General features: G+C 45.0%; 1 protein-coding gene across 3 annotated transcripts; it reads right to left on the bottom strand.

The window, feature by feature from the left end:
- Positions 1-11962: 11962 nt before the first annotated feature.
- LOC130525695 (cytotoxic granule associated RNA binding protein TIA1-like) lies at positions 11963-19215 on the bottom strand. 3 transcript variants are annotated; one of them, XM_057032734.1, is made up of 12 exons: positions 18857-19215; positions 18077-18173; positions 17824-17922; positions 16877-16931; positions 16693-16798; positions 16536-16611; positions 16244-16352; positions 16072-16167; positions 15907-15991; positions 15667-15805; positions 15377-15528; positions 11963-13363 (listed from the first exon to the last, which is right to left on the bottom strand). In XM_057032734.1, the coding sequence occupies exons 1-12, from the start codon at positions 18880-18882 to the stop codon at positions 13225-13227; spliced, it is 1179 nt and encodes a 392-aa protein (XP_056888714.1). In that variant the 5' UTR covers positions 18883-19215; the 3' UTR covers positions 11963-13224. The 3 variants fall into 3 exon arrangements, with proteins under 3 accessions (XP_056888714.1, XP_056888716.1, XP_056888715.1); XM_057032736.1 differs by having other exon boundaries at positions 11963-15317; positions 18857-19211; XM_057032735.1 differs by having other exon boundaries at positions 16693-16780; positions 18857-19174.
- Positions 19216-19339: the final 124 nt, after the last annotated feature.

The following is a 19339-nucleotide window of genomic DNA, read 5'->3' as shown; positions in this document are numbered from 1 at the left end:
GTGATCACGCGTGTGTGCATGTCAAACTTCCGCCACCCCACAGCTAATCCTAGCGGTTACCGTGATAGGAGGTTACTGCAGAGCTTCTACCGTCTCCCCCGTTGCCCCCAACCACCACCACCACCACCCAACCAGCGGGTAGCTTTAATTGCCAGGCTCTGACCTTTGTCGAGTGGCAGTGACAGGGCCTGTCTGCGGCTGTGGGAGGTGGTAGAGGCTCGATTAGCTGTGACAGCAGAGTCGGGCCATCGGGGGGTGAGAACGAAGGGGAGAGAGAGTGTGTGCGGGGGGGGATAGATGGGAAAGTTAGCACTTGCTAATTGGAGTCCCTCATCCTCCGAGCAGTAAGCTAGAGCATAGTCGCAGTGGTAAGGGGCACAGTGATGCATGTGCACGTGTGCGTGTGTTGCCAGAGCGATCCAAAGTGAAATGGACAGTAGGACTGAACAGAACGGGACACAATTAGCAGGTGAGGCCATGACAATAATGTTGTCCCAACCTAACTCGGCCATCAACCTCACGTTTTACTTCTTTTCCCGACTCACACATGCACACGCGCGTGCAAACACAATGGCCTGTGTGCACTCCTGTCCTCACCTTTTCCTCTTCACTTGTCTTGCAGGCCAGAAGTGAAGGATCTCTGGATGGTTGCAGGGTAAACAGCCTGCAGGCAGAGACCACCCAGTTCTTTATCAGCGGCTGTTTTCCCTTCACGCTGGTTGAGGTGTGGATTCCCAGGACGCAAGTTTGATCCTTGCAGCTCCCAGCTTGTTTTCCCCTCCGTGCATCCTGTCCAGCAGGATTTGGGATTAGCACACATGCTCACTGCTCTGAGAGATGAAAAGAAAACATTTGCATCATTAAAAATACATTGTAAACATATGAAATGACACCTCCTGGAGATTTCTGGCAGTAGTTATCAAAGAAACTACATTTATTTAACTCTCGAAATGAAGCAAAAGCTCAGCGATTTAACGTTACGAGGAGTTTTGTGTTCGTGTTCAGGCTTTGGGTTGCTATAAAACACACAAGACACTGTTGTTCAAAGCAAATGCTGTATGCTGTATAAATAAAGTTACATTTAATTGACTGTTCTCTACAAGTTTCTTTGTGGTTTTTGATGGATGGATGGATGGATGGATGATTGATGGATGGATGATGGATGGATGGATGGATGGATGGATGGATGGATGGATGGATGGATGGATGGATGGATGGATGGATGGATGGATGGATGATGGATGGACAGATTTAGACAACAGAAAGTGCTTTTGCCGTTCAAAAATATGCTATAATAGGAGCTTTATCAGGATGAGCTAACAGGTCGAATCAACAATCAAATCAGAAATACAGTCAATCGACCTTAAATCTGCAGAACTGGTTCAAAAGCTGAAGGAATTGCAAAAGTATGTAACAAATTTAATGGATTAATCAGCTGATGCTTTGGGCAGACACATGATTTGATTCCAACGAGAGAGAGGAAAAGAACACTTTTTGTTTTTTGTTCATTTTCGGCAAGTTTCCTCACACAGGAACACGAGACAGACGCGGCTACTCTGAGAAGGCACCGTCAGCCATTTTGGGATGATCAACATCCCAAAATTTAAATAACAGCAGATCTCAACTGCCGGTCCAATATTTTTCAATCATCTCCCCAGAACTAATGAAATTACTGTGGAACTCAGGTCCAGTGCATAAATCATCTAATCAAATGCACCAAAACTCTGCGTGACACAACTGATTCAAGTTATTGAATTACTTGATGTATTTATAACAGGATCCATATGACAAATAGATGACAGAGAAGGAGAAGTGAGACGGAATCTGGACTCAAAGCCTCATTTCTGTCTGCTGAACTTGGACACCAGAGATGTTATAATCAAGAGGAAAATGTAAACACTGCACAAAGATTTAGGCGTATCTCTCCGGGAAGTCAGCCTGATGCAGCGTCCGAGTTCACAATAGTGAGTGTGTTTACATGATATTTGTCCTATTCATCTTATTGCGTTGTGGGGTGGTCTGAGCCACCAGGACATCCTCCAAACTTCACATCTGATCTAATCTAACTTTGCCGCAGGGTGGAAATATTCTCCCAAACTAATTTACACGTGCAGTACTTCCCCCTGACTCTGTTAGCGACATTAACTCGCGCTTGATGGCATTCTGTCGAGTCTCTGACTGACAAACAGGGATGTAATGACAACCATCTGGCACAGTAATGAAAGCAGCAGTGGGAATGAGATGTTTTAATTCATGAAAGCCACTCCATTAGCTCTGATGAGTGGCTTATCAGCTCAGGCTCATTATGCAAATGGAATTAAGATCGCTAAGTGTCCCGCATTGTTATTAACAGAGATGTTAAGGCGTTTTGTTCAAAGTGACTTCCTCCCTTCAGACTTGGCTGTTTCCACTATTCCATTTTCATTTAATGTGCACTTTGAAAATTATGTATACATGGTTTTCTGATTGAAATTTACACTCATATTAACAAATTAGTAAACATGTGCAACTTACTGAGTTTGTTTTTAAAAAAACAAAACAAAAAAAAACCAAATGTGTGCTGCCAAAAACCAGACAATAGTATCAGCCAATAACTGACGAAGTTCACGAAATTGGCCAATATTTATTTCTGAAACTGGTGGAAACCAAAGCTGGGATGAAAATCAAGTAATTCAACTTGTAAAAAAAAGAGCTCACAATTAAGAACTAGGAGTAATATCAACTATAACAACTGTGTGTGTGTGTGTGTGTGTGTTGTGTGTGTGTGTGTGTGTGTGTGTGTGTGTGCGTGTGTGTGTGTGTGTGTGTGCGTGTGTTCTCATGCGGGGCTGTGCAGCTCTCTTTGACCCTGTGGTCATTAATCTCACTCGCTGTCAGGGTAATAGACATTGATGGAAAAGATTGTCTATGCTCACACACGCATACACACACGTATACACACACGCACACACACAGCAGACAGCTGAAAGCCAGTCCTTGTCCATGTTTTGGTTACGTTAGTCAACCTAAACTCCCCCTGGTGGTCAGGTCAGAGTTAAAAAAAACAAAAAACGATTTTTGCTCTAAAATGGTCAAATCCTCTGGGGGTCCTTTACCCCTTTGCTGCCCCCTGAGGTTTCCTCACTTCTCACTCCTCCCCAACATCTGTCTGTAACATTTCCAGAGTCACCACAAGGTTAGCAACACAACTCCTGCATTAAACACGCCGCTTTGTCCAGGCTGCCCGCTCGCTTCCTCCACATTTCAAAGCAATTACTCCATGTTGATTTAGCTGTCATTGGGGGCATGTGTACGAGTGTGATTTATAGAGCGACCGCCTGGTGCCTGTTGACTCACGATAAATTGCACAATATTCCGAAAGGCTCATTTGCTTAGCGCTACATTAGGGGGCCGATGATTGCTACACAAAGCCATGTAAATGAGTTCTGAGAGGGGCCCCATCACTCATCATGTCATGTAGCCAATCCCATTATTATTTATGACTGGAGCAGGGCCGTGTTTCCTCTGAGGCTCATATGTGTGTGCTTTGACAGCTCTACGCTGCGTGTGTGTGTGTGTGTGTGTGTGTGTGTGTGAGAGAGAGAGAGAGAGAGAGAGAGAGAGAGAGAGAGAGAGAGAGAGAGAGAGAGAGAGAGAGAGAGAGATTTGAGGCCATATCTGTGTAGAGGGCAGGAAGGAGCCAGGCTGTCTGTGTTATCTGCTGAGGGGGGAAGATTAAAAGATGTGTATTTTTGTACGTATTTTTGTACGTGCAAAGATGGACTGATAGGTGACTGACTTGATCAGTCTTCCTTGTTTTCTTCTTTTTTCACCACGTTTGTCTCGCTCTTGTGGTGCAGCACAAAACACCACCACCACTTGACCAGCTAATAAATCCCCCACATGTCCCCCAACAAAAGCCTCTTCAGTGCACAGACAATGGCGGAGATCAGCGGGCTTCATTGTGTTTATTCACTCTTATCTTCATCATGTCAGGGCCGGCATGAAGACCCAAAACCTCGGCCCTACAGTATTTGGCCCTTTTCACGGTTGCTCAGACATGTCATAACACTGCTACTAACATTCACCGCTGTCAAACACGTCAGCTCTGCAAACCATAACAAAGATAACAGAAGCTCCGCGCTCAGGTCCATTGCTCAGCAAGTGTGTGCGTGTGTGTGCGTGCGTGTGTGTGTGTGTGTGTTGTGTGTGTGTGTGTGTGTGTGTGTGTGTGTGTGTGTGTGTGTGTCCAGGGTATTAGCTGAAAGCTTCTGTGGCATTTACAGGCATGTGTTCATTTGATAACACCCGTTTACTTTGCTGTTACGCAACAACATGATCGGCAAAATAAAGTAAAAAATCGAATATGCAGAATTAACCTTTGGAAAAACAAAACTGAACTGAAATATAAATAAAATATAAAATGGGGGGGGCGGTTCTATGTGAGGTATGACCCCACCCAACTGAGAACGCAGGGGCTATGAACCGTTTGTGTTGTTTTTATTTTTATTAAACGAAAGGAAAAATGAATTTTTCTTGACTTTTATGTTTCCCTGAGCACTTTTGGGGAAATGGACACTTTTCCTCGCTTGCTCGTGTCCTTCGTTGCCTCTGCCTCTCCTAAGCCCCCCCCCCCAAATCCTTCTGTACTGGAGCTTTTTGTTTTTTAACGGATGAGTTATTGACTTAAGCAGGGCCAATTAATCAGGGTGTAATGGGGCAGCAGGGAGGCCCGGGGAAGCCATGCATCATGGGCCAGAGATGAGCTCTGTCAGCCTGCTCATGCAGCCCTCCTCAATCACTCCCACATTAATGCCAGATCAGGAGGGGGGGGGGGGGGAGGGACGAATGATGAGGCAACTGGAAGGATAAAAGGAGGAAAAATGGAGGAGGAAGCAAGACAGAGAGGAAGACAGCGCACACGCATGAACCTGAGGCCACACATTTACTCTCGGCTTCATCTGAATCTGATTTCACCTCAGGTGGCCTGTATGTGTGTGCACGTGGGTGTGAGTGTGAGTGTGCAGCCAGGGTCACATGAGAACACCTGACAACATTTAACACCCAAAGATAACATGCCAGACGTCAAGCCAAACGTTCAAGCAGCCAGATATAGATTGTTTCTTACATTTATTCCCACGTCACAAAACACAAGATTGTGCTTTAAATCATCACCTCTTTTTAGTTTGCTAACTTTCATTTGTACGTCTTCATCTTGGTGGGAAAATTCAGAGCATCGATGTCAGACACGTTGATTAGCTTATCTGCATTCCATTGGTAGAGCCTTGACAAACATCAGCGACGTGTGTCAGTCAGCGGGTTTAGGCCCACCGAGCAGCTGTGCGTCACCATAATCCCGCCTGTCACGACAGACTCGCGCCGTTCTGAAATATCCACTTAACATGCCGTCCATCACTTTTATCTGCGTCGGCTCGTCCGCGTCTTCCTTCCCGTCTTTCACGACGGGAGCTAAAATATTGTCGCTCAAAGGATCGCCTCTTTTTCGGGGCGTTAGAAATGGAGGGTAGAAACAGAATGGATGCCATTTTTAGCCTTTCAGTATTATTAGAGTAATCCATGCATTTTTAATGAGGTCGGCCCGGATGCCAGTTGATCTCCTGACCCGTCGCAGTCGCTGCCATTTGAAATTCAGCGACGCACCTTTTCAACTTTTCTCCCGTTATCAAACAGTTCCTCGACGTTCTACCTTTGCGATTAATGCGATGGAGGATCAGAACATCACACGCGGGTCCCTTATGAGGATTGGCAGCCTTTGGAAAGAATACAGATTTTTTTATAATGACTGCTGCGAGCCCAAACACAAGTTCAGCCGAGGAAAAGTGATATGCATAACAGGCTCATCCTCCCCCTGGGGTGGGGGGGAGAGCTGGTGTCTGGTGGCATCAGCGGTGTTTTTGCCTGCGGGTGTAAAATGAGTTGCCAAACTAGAGTTGAGAGAGGAAAAACAAAAAGGAGAGAAAGGATCTGTAGAGCAACCCTGCTCTGTTTACATACATGGAAATCTGCATCCAGACAGAAGCCAGATTCTTTCCAGGCATTATCAATCGCCACAGATCATGCCGTTGCCTGTCCGGACACGACCTGCCGATCTGCAGGGACGTCTGCTGAGAACCGGGTCGTCCTTGAGAACTTCCACAACAGATGGTTGATAATTTCATCCTCTCGTTCAAAGAATTCTTTTTCCTGTATTTGCGAGGATCCATTGGTCGGGTCTGTAGGCTTTGTCCTATTTTGAGGGTGTGGGATGCTGCAAATGTGATAAATCCATCTTGGGACAGTCCTTGGAAGCCAAGAATCTGGCAAAATTAGCATGACAGTGTGACGTGTTGCTGATCGGAATTGTTCCACATTTGAATTTCCTGTTTTGACTGACTTGTCTAAGCTGTTTATTTATTCATAACCCCCACCTTCGATACCCTTAAATATCCTTAATGTATAATTGAGGGATTTTAATGCCACAGAGATCTCTGAACAGGGACAGCGCTCATAAAATATACAGCAAATAAACAAACACATCAACTACACACCAGAACCCACACATGCTTGTGAAACTGGTCACGCCCACACACACAACAGTAGACAAGACAACACAACAGTCTTTTTTGAACTGACAATAAAGGTTATCTTACCAATGTGACTTCTGTGTGTGTGTGTGTGTGTGTGTGTGTGTGTGTGTGTGTGGTGTGTGTGTGTGTGTGTGTCTGTGTGTGTGTGTGTGTGTGTGTGTGTGTGTGTGTGTGTGTGTGTGTGATATCAGGCTGTACGTGGCAGGAAATGGAGCTGAGAGGCTTGATTGTGCCCTTGGATAGGGAGATAGATATGAGGAGAAAGGTGGTCCTTGAGTTTGGAGGCAGTGATGGTTGTCATGGCGCTCCGGCCAGACTCAGAGACAGTCAGACGTGTCTTGACAAGTTGTTCTTAATTCCTATAATCTAGAACGATGTGTCTGTGTTACAAGGGCAGAAGCTGTTGTTAAGCTACAACATCTCAGCCCACATCCATCCATAAAACCAGCCAGGGACACTAAAAGGAGGTGAAAGGGGAGAACTTCCAGGAGAGAAAGATCAAAATAACGAAGGATTTAGGAGCCGCAGAAGGGTGGGCGGAGTCAGGGCACCCGCTGCTGGTTTTAGGAAGCTAACGGAGCTTTGGTAACCTTTCAACCATTTTCCTGCTCAACAAATCTTGAAAACCAGTGAACATTGATTGGACTGTTGGGATAGACGGAGTGCAACTGGGAGGGCTACTGGCAGTGGGTGTGGCCTCTGCAGACAACAGACATGGAAGCAACTGGGCCACCCAGGTTCTGTCCCCGGCGAGGCCCATGCTGACGTTTAATAGGCAAATATTGATCGCAGGCATGAGGTCACACCTCCACCACCCCATCCTCTCCTCCATCCACTCCTCCCTTTCTCTCTCCCTCTCTTGGGTGCTGCTTTATGGGTAATGTCGAGTGACACATTTAAGCGGGAGCTGTCAACCCCATGTATGTACTGCTGAATGGCAGGGCCACTGAGCACTGGCGACAGGCACACACACACACACACACACACACACACACACACACACACACACTGAACTCTATAGAGGTTTCACTTCAATGCATTTCTCTAGAAGCAACACATACAAGTTCTATTCTATTCTATTCTCAGGGGGTCCAGGCTCTCCTAAACCCTCATTATTAGCATTAATCTGAACCTCATCACTGTCGAAGAACCACAGAACTAAGGAACCATGTTTGGTCCGTGCGCAGCATTGGCGCCTCAGAGCTTCAGCCACGCAGCATTGGAACGACCAGCGTTTCTCTCCCCCGGTTCACTTTTCCTCCCGCGTCCCCAGATCTCCGCTCTCTGTCAAACACGGAGTTGTCATCGACGCGTCCGGTGGGCCAAAAGCGAAGAGGGAATAAAGGCGGCGTGGGGGGAAAGACAGGAACACGATGCTTGGCACTGTCAGAAATCTCCTCTTCCTCGCTGACATTTGGATTTACACATCTCATTTTCCTGAGTGACAAAGTACATAAACACACGCTTCAAGTGGAAGAGCTTGGCAAGCGTGCTCACTTTGGCTTTTTGGATGAATCTGGGGGGGGGGGGGTGACATCCAGGCTTTGATCTGTGGAGCCCGCTCTGCTGCTGATGAGCGATGAGTCAAGTCAGATGGGGGATTTTTTTCATATAGAGCTTTACAGACAGTAGTAATGGGGGATGATTTCGCCGCAGGCTGCTTTTGTCCTACATAGGACTTTTCCAAGATTCTAAACTGTGTGTGTGTGTGCATGTGTGTGTGTGTGTTGTGTGTGTGTGTGTGTGTGTGTGTGTGTGTGTGTGTGTGCGCGTGCAGGAAGGGAAAAGACAGCCAGTGTCCTTCATCGCCGTCTCCTCTCCTCCTCCCTGTCTGCAAACACTGACAGCGTGAGCGATGAGGTGACACACACCCATCATCGCCGAGCCCGACAAACACACGACGTCGTAAGCGTGTGGCTGAACACAAACAGCTGCACAGACACAAACACAAACAAGCGCTCCTCTGAAGGCGCGCGTGAACCATCTGAGCAGGGGTTCTGCGTCCATGTGGTGCCTTGGGTCAGAGTGCGGTGACGAGGGTTTGGGATTAAAGTCAGCTTCAAATAATGTCCCCACAACAGATGGAAAGAAAAATATGAGCATATGCGCGTGTGCGTGGGTGTGTGTGTGTGTGTGTGTGTGTGTGTGTGTGTGTGTGTGTGTGTGTGTGTGTGTGTGTGTGTGTGTGTGTGTGTGCGCCTCTGTGTTTACACTGCTGTCTGAGCATACCTGAAAGCACCGCTCCATCTTTATTTGCCTGCTGGATTATTGAGGTTGTGTTTGATGTGCTACCTATAAATCAGTCCCAACTGTCTCGCAAACACTCTGACAGCCACAAAATCACCTGCGAGTCTATTTACACATGTCAGCGGTTTGATTTGCAGCTGAGGCCGTACACAACGTGTATAATAAAGCTGTCACACCCATAAAGAGGCTGCCGGAGCTCTGAATGGGAGCTGGCACTGGGAAGTTTACGCAGCACCGGACCAGTTGGACCCGTGTACTGGCTAGCTCAAACACTGGGCCCGTGTTTTCTTTAACGCCGGATATCAGCCGGTCTGACATAATAAATGTTCCGCCTCCAGTTACACAACAAACCGGAAAGTTCTGAAAGGACTCCTGTTCACCTCAGCCGGCTCCTCTTTAGAACCTCGTCAGCCTCTCCGTGCTGCAGAAACCCAGAGTTCCTGCTTCCGTGCGGGTGGGCGTTGCTTTTCCATAAAGGAGCGTGGAAGGTCGGCCACCACCTCCCTGCCTTGGCCTCGGTGTTGAGGAGGCGGCACGCGCTCTTCCGAGGCCTTTCGGGCCAGGGAGGTGCGCTGGGTTTGACCTTGAGCAGCGCTCGTCCTCCCGCAGACCTTCTGTGGAAGCATATGGAATGTCAGGGAGACGTGCACGGCTTCATCCCTTTCATGTCAGCACCTGGTAGGTCAGACGACCCGACAGGCTGATCAGACTGTACAGGCCCATCTGTGGATAAACACTGAATGCTGAGGCAAGCAAATGGTGTCACGCATGAGCAATTAACATGTGTAACTACACACACACACACACATGAATATATAATATTTCTTCATGTTGGCTTTAGAACTATTGTTATTTATTTTATTTCAGCCTTGTTGCATTAAGAAAATTGAGCCACAATATAAAGTCCAATAAACTTTAAAGCTTGACAGTATTAAAGTATTTGTGTAACGTTATGCGAAAATAAAAGTGAAAATCAAATTTTGTCAACTGGCATTCTTAAAATCAATGATTCATTAACTTAATTAACACACTAAATTGATTCAATTCTAATCTTTGCATTTGTGTTTACCAGGTATTTAATGATGAAACGATTCCTAAATAATTGAGCAGCTTTTTATTAACCATGAAACAGAGTTTTTGTGTCATTTCAGCTGCATTAAAAAAAACAAAACGCATCCTTCAAACCTCAAACAAAGGTCATTCTTTAGCCTGAGAGCTCGTCATCATGAGAGGCAATTTAATCAGCACATTCACGTGCACAGCACCTGATTGGTGTTTCTGTATGTTGCTTTAGGTTTTTGAGAACACAAAAATAAAAGGCTTTAATTTATTGGCAAAGAGTAAGCAACATTTTTCAAAAAGCTTTTAGAAGTTTTCGATCTTTTTTGCTCCTTCTGGTGTGAGCTGTTCATCGCACAGATCACACACACACCCACACACACACCGAGTACTGGGTGTGTGAACGGGCTGTGACAGAATGCCTTAATTATGGATTAATTGTGTCATTAGCAGGTTTCTGCTGCCACCACGTTGGGCCTGTCAAGGTTAATTACTGGAACATGTTTATTTGCTGTCAGACGCCGCTGCAAGCTGTCAGCGACACGGAAACACACAAACACACACAGAAACGTTGTTCGCTCAGACAATTTGCAGGGCAGCTCGTGTCCCTCAGCAGTTCCTCAGCTCCTTCAACATCTCTGCCTCAGCACACGTTGCACAGCCTGCCGGCAGCCTGCAGCTTCCCTCCGTCCCCTGATCTCAAAAATGGTGTTTTAACTGCTGCAACTTTGATCGGAGTACAGGTCACAGAGGTGCCGTCGTTGGCAAGTCGCTTCAAAAGGGTTCAGGTTTGATTCCAACTCCAAACAGCATCGCAGGCTAATGCTATATGCTAGTTTAGCTGCTGAAAAGGCATTTATAAGACATTTATAAGATATATCTCTACAGGTTCAGGTACTAATCAAACTGTAGCATAGTTTTTGAGTTTACTAATCTATATAACAAAGGAAAATTGCATATTTGCTATGGGCAAACCTGTTGATATATCCTGATGTGTGTCTGGTGGTTTTAGGATCCTGGCTGAACCACACGTGACCAGCACAGAACACTCTCTTTGGTTGATTTCATATCAGATACCAGATCTGTCCTTACACACACACACACACACACACACACACACCTCTGTGTCTCCAGGCTGAGCAGCTGTGGAGAGATGAATCTTTCATCAACTCTGTGACATCCCAACACTCACTCTCAACATTTTAATACATGTTTACTCTCTGCGGATGCATGCAAGTTAATAAAAAGTTAGAAAATTGACAGTTGTGCTGACGATGGCAGTTTTCTGTGGCCGATTTACTAAGGCTGTTCATAAATATTATTTCACCCCTACAGACAATAACAACCTGACTGAACTTTAGCTGCTGCATTAGACACCAATATAGAGATGCCGCCATCTAGCGGACAAACACAAAACAGCAGACACGCTTAAAGGGAATAAAAACATTTTAATCACGATGGCAACAAATTTAATTTAATTTAATTTAATCAATCACTTTTGGGCTCACAATCATGAAGTTGTTGCTGCAGTTGACAGTCAGCGCTGTATTGAAGTCATAGATTTAAAATAGTCCCTGCAGACCAAGAGTATTGATTCCTTTTTTCAGTATATTGGTTGGAAGCAGCAAGAGACATCCTCTTTAAAAACATTATAAGATACGTAATTTTTAAAATGAATATCAAAATAACTAAGTGCTTGAAGCAAAGTGGACCAACATTATAGAGATAACCCTGCAGATATATAAATGTTTTGTGTGTGTTCATCTCTGGGACGATGAATTTAAATTTTAGACACTCAACATTTTAACTGTTATTCAATGTTTTGTAAAAGCTTTTAAGGAAGGTCCCATAGTTATCAATAATATAAACTGTAGCATAATTAGTTTAGACAGTAAATAGACTCCTATTCAGGCTTATTACTGTATTAATAAACATAATTTAACAGCTAATATATGAATGTTAATATTAACAGCCTTTAATACACCGATGACACAGGAGTGTTGGCTGGATCAAATGAATAAACTAATAAGCACAAAAGCCAGAGACAAAGATCACATTTCAATCGCCAAAATAAAGGGCAGAGACGCTGATTTATGTGCATTAGCATTTTAATTGGACAAAGCAAGAAAACAATGATTACAGTAGCAGAGTCATCAGTTCCCGGGGCGAACAGCTTTCTATACAAAGGATGTGAAAACGTCTGTAGGCACTGCCTAATTTAAAAAGAGTTATCTTGTCAGGTAAAAGAAACCAGCTCTATAAGGCAACAGTTACAATGTAGGCCTCCGCATCTCTCTGGCTAAATGAGCACACGTGAAGATTGAATCTGCTCACTTTTTATATAAAACACTGACGTCTTGATAGATATTTAAAAACCATTAGAAGTGTCAAACATGATCACCCTTTTAACATCTGAATTATGTTAAATTTTAAAGTTCGCACTGCATGGCAATGCTTACTTATCCCTGCATGGAAGATTCGTGTGTTTGCACTGTGCCAGCATCACGTTCGATAGTGCCACTCCGCTACGTACAGTGTTGGAGTTAACTGTCGAGTTATCAAAAGGAAAGAAAAAGAAAAAAAAAAGCAAGCACCCACAGTTAACAGTAGCATTTTACTTACATTGTTTCAAATGAATTAATGGTTATTTACAAGGTGAAAGACTTTTGAGGCTGTCTGAAAGATATGAAGGAGAAATGGAATGCAGAAAAAGGTGGTGTGGGTGGGGGGACACTCATCTGTGTGAAATTGTCCAAGAAAGAGGGAAAAAACTGTGCAATATTTATCTGCCCTTACAGAGAAACAACAGTGGCAACAATCCCTGCAATTGATTTAATCCAAGAGGACAAATTAAATTTCCATTCCTCAGATCATAACTAAATTTCATAAATTAGCACAACTCAGACTGTAGGTTTCTTTAAAAAATAAAAATAAAAAAAAACCCAAAGAGACAAACCCCCTCTCTGGCGGTGTGGGGGGGGGGGGCAGGTGTGAAAATGGAAGAAATTTGTAAAACTCAAAGAAAATCCAAAAGTTTCTCCTTTACAGTTTATACTCATTTACAGTTAACTTAAAAATGATAAGAGCCCTGGTTCCTGGCCGGTCTTGCCCACCACAGGGGGTGGAAATACCTGTGGGTCAAATGGCCCTGGCTCCCGTTACAAGCCCACTCCCACCCCTCCCCCATTCAAACCCCATTTACATCTCCTTTGACGTCAACCTTCCCCATTTGGTTCCACATCCCAGAAAAAAGTCCTGCCACAAATGGAGGCGATCTTATCACAGCCCTGAAGGGCCACCGTACAGCCAACAAGAGACTGATGGTTAACAAAACTCCCACCCTGCCCACTCATCAGTGTGTGGGGTATCCTGTGGCTCCCATACCAGGCTGGCTGGCTAGCATACTCCCATTCAATCCCTGTGTAGGCTCCATCACCCCACCGTTAGTGATGGTGCTCATGCCAGTCCACCCAGCACTGGCCGGTAAGTGACTGCAAAACATGAGGTAAAAAGAGAGAAAGACAAAAAAATGCCAGCAGGTTAGAGTAGACGAGGCGAAGGTGAGCAAAAGTTTCGTATTAGAGCTTCTAGAATTAAGCTAGAATGAGAACGAGAAGGTGGAGGTTTGGAGAGTGAGGTAGGCTGGGCAAAAAAAAAAAAGAAAAAAAAGCTAGAACACAACAAGGAAACAGAAGGTTACGTGTAATTTGATTAAATATGAGTGAAAAGGCAGACAAAGCATACAGGCTAAGCACAGCGAGTTAACTAGTTAACTAATCTTTGCCATACGCGTCATCTGACGGGTTTAGGTTGCCAGTCGCATTCCGATCAGCTCTGATTTAAAGAGTGTCGATTCAGGGGTGCCAGTTATCAAAATATTCATTCTAAAAACACTTAATTGAAACACAAAGTCATCTTTATTGGTGAGAAAATAAAAACCCGTTGCCCTTCCAGGCCACTAGAGGGCGCCGGGTGTTCACTGATTATTATATTACAGCAGTTATGCCACTGAAAGCACCTGTAACAGTTCCCATCAACAAGGAAAACTAGAAAAATAGGGGGGGTTTTAGCTCTTTGAAATGTGTAATGACACCCCTGCAGTTTGCTGCCGACTCAGTGGGACAGTTGGATTTATATATATATATACTTTTTTTTAATCACAAGGAATTACAGCTGAGCACGAAAAGATGGAGGAAAAAAAAAAAAACACGGTTTGGATCATTATGCTTCTGCTGGGTCGCCCTTTATTTGACTGCACACACTAACAAATTAAAACAACAATGGTTACAGTTCTATCAATTATTTCACTGTGGGACCTCAGATGGAGTGAGGGCAACTCTGGATACTAAAGAGCTACTGTCAGAATAGCTGCTTCACCCAAATGATGGAACTATAGGAAATGTCAATTTAGGTTCTGCATCCTTTATTCGATAACTCTGACGTCAGTGTTGAGATAAGAGACAGCTTATAGCGGATAGTTTGAACTTCGAAGGTCAAGTCAGAGGGTTTGAGGACGTGTGTTTTTACTGTACAATCAAACACACGTTACTGCTTTCGTGACCTCACACCTTCATACAGAGCCTGTTCTCTCACACACACACACACACACACATCACCAGGGGGTTTACATTTGGCCTCTCTTATTTCTGACAGCACACACTGCCTGCATCAATTTTAATTAAATATGATATTTGGCATGGCTGACCCAACAAAGGACAGTTTAGGTACAAATTAAATCAAATTGACAAAATGTAAAAAGATCTGACATGCACATACACAAAAATGGACAGGCTTTAATGAACACAGTATGAAGCGTTGACCTCCTGAACGTTTAACTTAACTTGTTGAAAAATGCTTTGGCCTACATTCCTTATAGTTCACAGACCCTCCAGGAGTTACAATAACTATAAATTCAACTTATTCCCGTCAATTTAGCGCAACCTTTTGTTTTAACAGGCGTCACGTTTATAAAAATAAAAATAAAAAATTCGGTCTGAAAAAGAGAATCGGACCGAGAGGTGGAAGGTCGCACTTTCACAATTTGATGACTACAAAAGGCCTAAAAGCTCGGCATCAAGATGCAACCAAAGAAAAAGAAAAAAAAACGGGTGATTAGGCTGCAACAATCAAAAAAAGAGACTGAAATCCTGGAGGGGGGTGATTGGTTTAGGTCTGCGCTTTCTAAATATTCCTGCGTAAGTCAGGTGGAAAAGTACGCACAAACATGTTGTGAGGGGGTGCTGTGCTAAGAAATAAAGACAGATTTAAACATAATCAACAACAAAAAGTTCAAACTGTCCTCTGCATGTGCACGTGTGTGTGTGTGTGTGTGTGTGTAATGATCCTCAGGAAGAGGGGCCGAGTGTGTGTAGAGGAGGGAGGGGGGGCCACGGCTCCCTCCTGGTGTCAGAGCTGGCTCTTGTTGCCCTGGTGTCTCTGATGGTGCTGAAGGAGGAGGAGGAGGCGGTGATGAAGGGTAGCCCTGTGCACACTGTGCTACTTACTTGAAGCCCTGCTGGTTCCAGGCGTGGCCGTACACACCGTAGGTGGGGACCTGCCACCCATTGGGGACGTACTGGCTGATTTGGTGCCCGTTGCCGTACCACTGGCCCCACTGGCCGTAGGGCTGGGCTGCGGGGAAGCTCATCTTGTTCTGCTACAAAAGGCACAGCAGAGGTCAACTAGAGTTAGACTTCTTTTTCCCCAATTACAGATATTCAACCTTTAGAGGGGAGGACAAATTGAAAACAAGAGACTGTGGATCTACAGCTTGTACGTCAGGTGACATCGTTACCTGGGGCATGGGCATCTGCTGCATCGTGTTCATCATGTCCGGGGTCTCTTTGCCCCAGTAGCATTTGACTACGTGTCCCTCTATTGATGAGCCATTCACTGACACAATGGCATGGGCTGCTGACTCGTGGGAGTTAAACCTGCAGAAAAACACAGGAGAGAGCGGCTAAGGACATGCTAACCCTCCCCGTGGAGGCGCGTGCACGCTGCGTAAATCCAACATCCAAATATCTCCACGCACCTCACAAATGAATAGCCTTTGTCTGGGAAAACTCTAATCTCCATGATGGGTCCGAAGGGAGAGAAGGTCTGCCTCATCAGTTGTTCTGAAAATAATAATCAGAAGAAACATCAGATGTGACGACGTGCACGGGATTGTCTCCGGGGACGGTGTTCACGTGGTTACCTGTCAGTCCGGTGCTGACGCCGCCGCAGTAGACGGTGCAGTTGCTGGGGCTGGACTGGTTAACGACGTCATCAAAACATAACTGCTTGGAGTTGCCTGCCGAGGGGAACACAGAGGATTAGTTAGAACCGGTCCCAGCGTGGGATCCAGCGCCGCGTTCACAGCTACGCACTCTCGTAGGTGGTCTTTGGGGCAGGGGGCTTTCTTGTGGCCCAGTTGGTCCGAATTTGTCGGCCTCCTAACCACTGCCCACCCATCTGTTGGATGGCGTTCTCCGCATCCTGGAACAAAAATGCCGCATTATTCCTCACACCTGGATCCTCAGAAAATACGACAATTCAAAAACCCGTTTTTGCTTTAAAAATGGGACTCAAACAGCACGAGAGCGGCACTAGCAGCAGCATAATTATCAGGCTTTTCCACCAAAATTTGCATGTACCCAGCTCTCTCGTCATGGGACTCACCCATTTGTTGAAGAAAGACACGAAGCCATAGCCTTTGGATTTCCCTGTAGCCATATCTTTCACCACACGAGCATCTCTGTGGACGACAGCAGAAATTCCAACCTTTTCCTCCTCCAGCCACCTTTGATTTCTATCCGCTTAAACTCTGGACACTTACGATATCCTACCAAACGGACCGAAGGCAGCTTTGACGTCATCTGTCGTTATTTCTGGGCTGAGGTCTCCAACAAAGACGTGAAAATGATCTGAAAGGGACGATCGCACTTTAGACAACAATGATTGGGAAAAACAGACTTTCCAGCCTCGGGAACAGATGTTGAATCAGCGGCACGTTTACTCACTACTCGTGTCTTTTTTCTGGCTGGTTGGCGTCGTGGCCCAGTTCACTTTGACCTCCTGCAAAGGGGACAGAAACAGAACGAACCAGGTGGGGGGGGCGTTTACATGACTGACAGTCATTTTTCTCTACAAAAGGCCTATTTTTTGAGAGCAACGTTTAAGCTACCAAGATAAATACTATTTTTATAATTTGTATATGGTGCTCACTCTTTTTAAAGTATTGAGTAAAACAGGTACGACTTTGTCACAAAAACATAGTGAATCTGCGATAGAGGTTAATTTATCATTGGTTTTTCCAGGTCTTAGCGAGTCTAAAGGATTAAAAACACATCAATGGCCATATTTGACCTCCTTTCTCCTCCTTTTTACTAAAAAGCACTTGTTCCACTGGCAGCAAGATCATTCAACTTCCAGACATGGTTTTTTTTTCCAGTGCAAGACCTCAATTCCGCACATCTGACCACATCACATTCCTCCAGAAGGCTTTGGTCGCATGCAGATGATCGCAGCAAAATCCAGTAAAATTTCATCAGGAGCAGGAGAGCTCTGTCGGAGACGACACGTGCACCTTATCACATTTTTCTGCGATTGCGGCAGAGGCCCAATGCTGCCACGGCCTTCGCAGTACAACAAACCCAGAAAACCCATCAAAAGAGGCCGGGCTGCTAAAAGTCTTCTACTCCAATCACTTCTTGGTTTTCTGTCAAGCCTCTGGTGCAGCAGACAACCTTTTTTTTAAATATTGTGTTAATTTTATTAATTGACAAAGTAATAGCTGTTCAACTCAATACGTCACTGAAAATTAGACCAATGAGGATTACTGGGTGATTCCATTGACTACAAACTTCTATTATGACTATAGCAGATAACTTTTGATATAAGATTTTTATAAATACGGTAGAACTGAAGCCCACTGGTTCCCACTCACCCTGTAGACACGATAGCTTACCTTACCCATTATTTTCCTTCCATTCATAGCTGCCAATGAGGCAGCAGCATGCCTGTGTTCATAGAACTCCACAAAGCAGTAGGGATCATTTCCAGCAGTCTGCCAGTAGGAAAAGACAACTCTTTAAAGTGAGACACTTATCACCTTTTGGAGGAGAAAGTTATTATAATGTTATTAGTGAGATTCTCGTCATGTTTCACGTTAGACTGACATCGACTGAGATCAAACCATTAAAACCAGGACGGACACTCACATCAACTATCATTTTACAGCTCTTGCACGGTCCTATCTGTGTAAAGACCTGCAGAATGAGAGGTTCAGTTACATCCCTGGACAGGTTCCCCACATACCTACAAGCAAGAACAGAGATGGCAGGAATTGAGTCTTTGTCAAACAGGAAGTAGCATGCAAACAAAGGCTACGAAACCAGCTAGCTAGTACCCGCAATGATTCACTAGATTTACGAACATAAACACCGTTAGGGGGGTAAATATTACTCGTGTTCACATACATTTTATACAGTTACCCCGCCATACATTATTGGAGCGGCCCCGGGTGTCTGAGCGTTGTCTCCGAGCATTGACGTGGCTCGTCAGCTAGCTAAATATAACGTTAGCCGGTTTCAAAGGCCTCATGCTAAGTGGTTTGGCAAGTAACGGGACGTTACAAACACACAGCTCTAAAGCCAGGATTTAAACGATGGGTGTATATAGGAGAGAAAAATGGAATAAATGGAGAATGCATCCGCGTTTAAAAACGTCCGTGTTTTAAAAGACGGGGACGAGTGGGCACCTGAAAAACACCACCGGAGGTGGATGATGGGGCTCGATACCATGCGTTATTATTACGACCAAATTCATCGAAACCGAATCCGTGCCGGACAATTTTAGCCGATTGTAAATTAAACTGAAGCACCGTGGGTCCGTCGTGAATGTATCCTCATTTGACGGCTCGCCGCAACAGCAACGTGGAAACCTTTTAGTTCCACGGAGCCTTCCGAGTCCAGCTCGCAGACAGGGCCGCTATTACTTACAACGTTCTAGGCTGGTCATCCTCCATCGTAAAGGTTTAGTGGTCTTGTCCTGAGAAATAACTAATCCAATGACATACAAATACCGTGTGTTGAACTTCAGCGACCGCGAATACAACCGCTCTACCTACTTATTATTGACAAATGTGCCTGGTCCTGTTCTTTCTCTCTCCCTCTCTCTCTCTCTCCCTCTCTATATCTCTCTCTCCCTCTGACGGCGCAGACAGCCTGCAAACAATAGGAAGTTGAAGATGGCGGAGGAAAGGCGTCAGCAGCATCAACCTGCGCGCCGAAACGAAATTAAAATCTAAATGTGGATATAAACTATATATGCCCTCACATTTGCTTAATCTCTGCCACGCGTGAAGATTTGGCTTCAATAAAATCAGCTATCGATTCTATGAATTGTATCGGAGGGGAAAAACACAACTACATACAGCGAACGGAGGCAGGCAGCATTAACTATTGGTTTGCCGAGTAGAACGC

Source organism: Takifugu flavidus, chromosome 5, assembly GCF_003711565.1.
Source record: "Takifugu flavidus isolate HTHZ2018 chromosome 5, ASM371156v2, whole genome shotgun sequence".
Lineage (NCBI taxonomy): Eukaryota > Metazoa > Chordata > Actinopteri > Tetraodontiformes > Tetraodontidae > Takifugu > Takifugu flavidus.
This window is presented reverse-complemented; position numbering and strand designations above follow the sequence as displayed.

What these genes read in the sequence shown, in the direction of transcription:
- LOC130525695 (XM_057032734.1), bottom strand. Translation starts at nt 18,882, where the DNA reads ATGGAGGATGACCAGCCTAGAACGTT. An exon ending in TGTCTTTCTTCAACAAATGG is followed by an intron (nt 16,353 to 16,535) that starts GTGAGTCCCATG and finishes TTTTTGTTCCAG; the next exon opens with GATGCGGAGAACGCCATCCA. An exon ending in TGGAACCAGCAGGGCTTCAA is followed by an intron (nt 13,364 to 15,376) that starts GTAAGTAGCACA and finishes CATGTTTTGCAG; the next exon opens with TCACTTACCGGCCAGTGCTG.